The sequence below is a fragment of the Babylonia areolata genome, chromosome 13 (assembly GCF_041734735.1).
Source record: "Babylonia areolata isolate BAREFJ2019XMU chromosome 13, ASM4173473v1, whole genome shotgun sequence".
Taxonomy (NCBI): domain Eukaryota; kingdom Metazoa; phylum Mollusca; class Gastropoda; order Neogastropoda; family Buccinidae; genus Babylonia; species Babylonia areolata.
This window is the reverse complement of record NC_134888.1, coordinates 128310-132830: the sequence shown is the minus strand read 5'-3', so window position 1 is coordinate 132830 and position 4521 is coordinate 128310. Positions and strand designations below refer to the sequence as shown.

The following is a 4521-nucleotide window of genomic DNA, read 5'->3' as shown; positions in this document are numbered from 1 at the left end:
GACAACTCCTGAAAGTAAGTCAAGGCTTTTCCTTTGAGTAAAGCAGACAAATAGCAAGATCGCTCAGAATCATCCCACTTGTTCTGATCTGCAAAAGCTTCAAATCTGCGAAGATAGGATTCCATGTCATCAGACTTTTCATCCCAATATGGCATTTTAGGTTTATTGCCTGCCATACTTTCTTTTTCTTTGCTTTTCGCCTTTTCTTTTTGCCAAGCATCTTGCTTTTCTAGTCTGGCTCTCTCAATGGCAAGTTTTTGAAATTCAATCTCTTTCATTTGAGCAAGTTCCTCTTGCTTTAGCCTCTCCTGTTGAGCAAGCTCTTTTGCATGTTTCTATAATTCAGTCTGTCTTTCCTGCTGCTTTGCTTTGTAATCTCTCAGAGATTCTTGAATATAAGTTGTCAATGTTTTGCCTTGTAATCCAATCGTCTCACCCTCAAGTCTAAAATCTGCCACCATCTGTTGCAAAGCCCTCTCCCTAGGGTAAACTCTGTGAAGTACCCAGCATATCAGTCTCTTCCTCGGATTTAGCCATGTCTGTTAGACCCACTTCCATGTCCACGAGGAGATTATAATAAATTACCAAGCTCAGGACTATCTCACAGCAGCCTAATTTAACAAACCGCTATGACAAACTAGATGAAGGAATGTCCCACAGTACTCCCATCTAGCAAACAACTCTGATCACCAAGATCCAGAGTAAAATCAAGTACCACGTCTAGGGCTTGACATAGGGCCACAAATAACTAGCTCAACATTGGAATAAGACAACTAAGCATATTGTTGACTTTGGACAACTGTAACAACCGAACAATATACAAATCAACAATATTTACAAATAAATGTTGCCAAGTGCCATGCCGGAACACACCAAGCAGAGATAAATGTATAAAGAGAATTATGCATAAATGACAAGCGTCCGATTCTCTCTCTTTTTTTTTTTCACTGGTCCATATCACAAGTATGAATGAAGTGCCTTTTAAAATGTCTCCATTACAAACAGTAAGTGTATTCCAGGGAGGTCATACTAATACATAACTCCTCAGAAAAAGTTATTTTGACAAAATATTTACAATGTGATTTTTTTTTTTTTTAGCAAAATCAGAAGAAAAGTTCAAAATGAAATTCGTTTCATTTAACAAACACCAAAAGATTAATCAAACTTTATGATTAATACTGAAAAGGCAAGGCTCGCCAAAAATGTAACGGATTATTTTTTTTTAAATCCGTAGGCCTGTGTTACTTTCAACCGGCACTCCATCCGAACCAAAAAAAAGCACAACACGAACGCGAATCAAGTTTTTTTTTTTTTTTTTTTTTTTAGAAGAACGCAAACTCGCATTTTCTTTTACTTTTTGATTAACTCAATAATATTAATAAATATATAATTAAAGAAAGAAAATAAGTGTTCATTTCCCAACTCAATCAAAAAAATAAATTCGTTATGCCAACTCACCCCCAAAAAATAATTCCTTTCTTTCAACTCACTGAAAAAAACAACAACAAAAAGCAACTAAACACACACACCACAACGACGGCCGCCCACACCCCAGGCGCCGACACCCCCCCGACGGACGCCGTGGAACACGGGGCACCCCACCAATGGGTGGTCCGTCGTTGGAGGTAGCTCCTGGCATGGCCGCTCTTCCTCAGCAAGTAGTCTCTCCCCGGGACGGCACTGGTCCAGCGTCTCCCTTATGTCCAGTATGCTGTTCACAACGGGAATGTTGCTGGCCCATAAGTCCAACAGCAACTGACTGGCATCAGCAAAATAAACCAGTTCGGGGAAACGGAACTGGCCTAATGTTAACAATTAACAGTTTAAAAAAAACGGCACTGACGTGCTTCACAATATATCCCACAACAGAACATCGGATGGGAACCTTATGTTCCTGCGTGAAAAATTGTCCGCATTTTCAAGTAGACAAAAATCAACACGCACAAAAAAAAAACATATAAAAAATTGTCACCGACAACACATGTACAAAGCGATTTGTTACAGTTGGGTAAGGAGTAGAGTGGACTAAGACGTTTTTAGAGAGAGAGAGAGGGAGGGAGAGATGTTGGGTAAGGATTAGAGTGGACTAAGACGTTTTGAGAGAGAGAGAGAGAGAGAGAGAGAGAGAGAGAGAGAGAGAGAGAGAGAGAGAGAGAGATGTTGGGTAAGGATTAGAGTGGACTAAGACGTTTTGAGAGAGAGAGAGAGAGAGAGAGAGAGAGAGAGAGAGAGAGAGAGAGAGAGAGATGTTGGGTAAGGAGTAGAGTGGACTAAGACGTTTTTAGAGAGAGAGATAGGGAGAGATGTTGGGTAAGAGAGAGAGAGAGAGAGAGAGAGAGAGAGAGAGAGAGAGATAGGGATAGATTTTGGGTAAGGAGTAGAGTGGACTAAGACGTTTTGAGAGAGAGAGAGAGAGAGAGAGAGAGAGAGAGAGAGAGAGAGGGATAGATTTTGGGTAAGGAGTAGAGTGGACTAAGACGTTTTTAGAGAGAGAGAGAGAGAGAGAGAGAGAGAGAGAGAGAGAGAGAGATGTTGGGTAAGGAGTAGAGTGGACTAAGACGTTTTTAGAGAACGAACGAACGAACGAACGAAATTGTTTTAATGAACTTTGGCCATGGACCACAATTCAAAACCAGGGCACCGGGGGTGGGCATGGGAAGAGGTATTATAACACTTGAATAGATGACACAATATCAGAATATTCATGGACGACATTAATTCTACTTAATTAGGTCTGAGTATATGATTTCTCCTTTTGATCGCATGGAAAATAAATTTTGATACATGGACATTTCTCTGCTTGTTGTTTGATCGGAGAAGTGAACTAAGAGACATGTTTAAACAGTCTTGAAGAAATTTTGTCCGTAAATCATTATATACAGAACAAACAAACAACAAATGGTATTCATCTTCTAGTTCACCTTGGCAAAAAGGACAATGCTTTAAAATATCATTTTCAGTGTACCTATTAACATTGTTATTTAAAGGAAGCACGTTAAATCCGGCCTGAGACAACGCCACTCTGAAACAATATTCATCAGCATTTGTTATGTTTTGTTTTTTTGAAATACAACTTTGAATGATCTGCAGCATGAATATCTGTCTCTATCACTAATAGTACCCGACCATTCTTGAATGAAGATATCTCTAAGTCTTTGCTTGAAAGTAATAAGAAATCCTTTCACATCACCAACACCCTGTTGCAACCACACAAAATTAAAACCTGTTGTACATAATATTTCTCTAACTTGAGAAGCCCAACACTGTTTTCCATTGAAATCTAATCCAAGCAACATCTGATAAGCCATGTAAGGCAATCTATTTTGATCCATCTGTAGTATTCTCAACCAGTACCTTATAACATTTAATAACGAGTTTATAATTAACGGATATCTACCAAGAGAGAAAGGGAGAGATGTTGGGTAAGGAGTAGAGTTGACTAAGGAGTTTTTAGAGAGAGAGAGAGAGAGAGAGAGAGAGAGAGAGAGATGTTGGGTAAGGAGTAAAGTGGACTAAGACGTTTTGAGAGAGAGAGAGAGAGAGAGAGAGAGAGAGAGAGATGTTGGGTAAGGAGCAGAGTTGGCAAAGACGTTTTTAGAGAGACAGAGAGAGAGAGAGAGAGAGAGAGAGAGAGAGAGAGAGAGAGATGTTGGGTAAGGAGTAGAGTGGACTAAGACGTTTTGAGAGAGAGAGAGAGAGAGAGAGAGAGAGAGAGAGATGGTGGGTAAGGAGTAGAGTGGACTAAGACGTTTTGAGAGAGAGAGAGAGAGAGAGAGAGAGAGAGAGAGAGAGAGAGAGAGAGGGAGAGATGTTGGGTAAGGAGTAAAGTGGACTGACGTTTTTAGAGAGAGAGAGAGAGAGAGAGAGAGATGGTGGGTAAGGAGTAGAGTGGACTAAGACGTTTTGAGTGAGAGAGAGAGATAGGGAGAGATGTTGGGTAAGAGAGAGAGAGAGAGAGAGAGAGAGAGAGAGAGAGAGAGAGATGTTGGGTAAGGAGTAGAGTGGACTAAGACGTTTTGAGAGAGAGAGAGAGAGAGAGAGAGAGAGAGAGAGATGTTGGGTAAGGAGTAAAGTGGACTGACGTTTTGAGAGAGAGAGAGAGAGAGAGAGAGAGAGAGAGAGAGAGAGAGAGAGAGAGATGTTGGGTAAGGAGCAGAGTTGACAAAGACGTTTTTAGAGAGACAGAGAGAGAGAGAGAGATGTTGGGTAAGGAGTAGAGTGGACTAAGACGTTTTGAGAGAGAGAGAGAGAGAGAGAGAGAGGGAGAGATGTTGGGTAAGGAGTAAAGTGGACTGACATTTTTAGAGAGAGAGAGAGAGAGAGAGAGAGAGAGATGTTGGGTAAGGAGTAGAGTGGACTAAGACGTTTTTTTTAGAGAGAGAGAGAGAGAGAGAGAGAGAGAGAGAGAGAGAGAGAGAGAGAGATAGGGCAGGGAGAGATGTTGGGTAAGGAGCAGAGTTGACAAAGACGTTTTGAGAGAGAGAGAGAGAGAGAGAGAGAGATGTTGGGTAAGGAGTAAAG

General features: G+C 40.9%; 1 protein-coding gene across 1 annotated transcript in view; it reads right to left on the bottom strand.

Annotated features, from left to right (window-relative positions):
• LOC143289299 (uncharacterized) overlaps positions 1 to 155 on the bottom strand; it is a 1296-nt gene extending 1141 nt beyond the window's left edge. The window contains exon 1 of the mRNA XM_076598298.1: positions 1 to 155. This exon is cut by the window's left edge and continues 253 nt beyond it. Within this exon, the coding sequence (XP_076454413.1) occupies positions 1 to 155 (155 nt within the window).
• Positions 156 to 4521: the final 4366 nt, after the last annotated feature.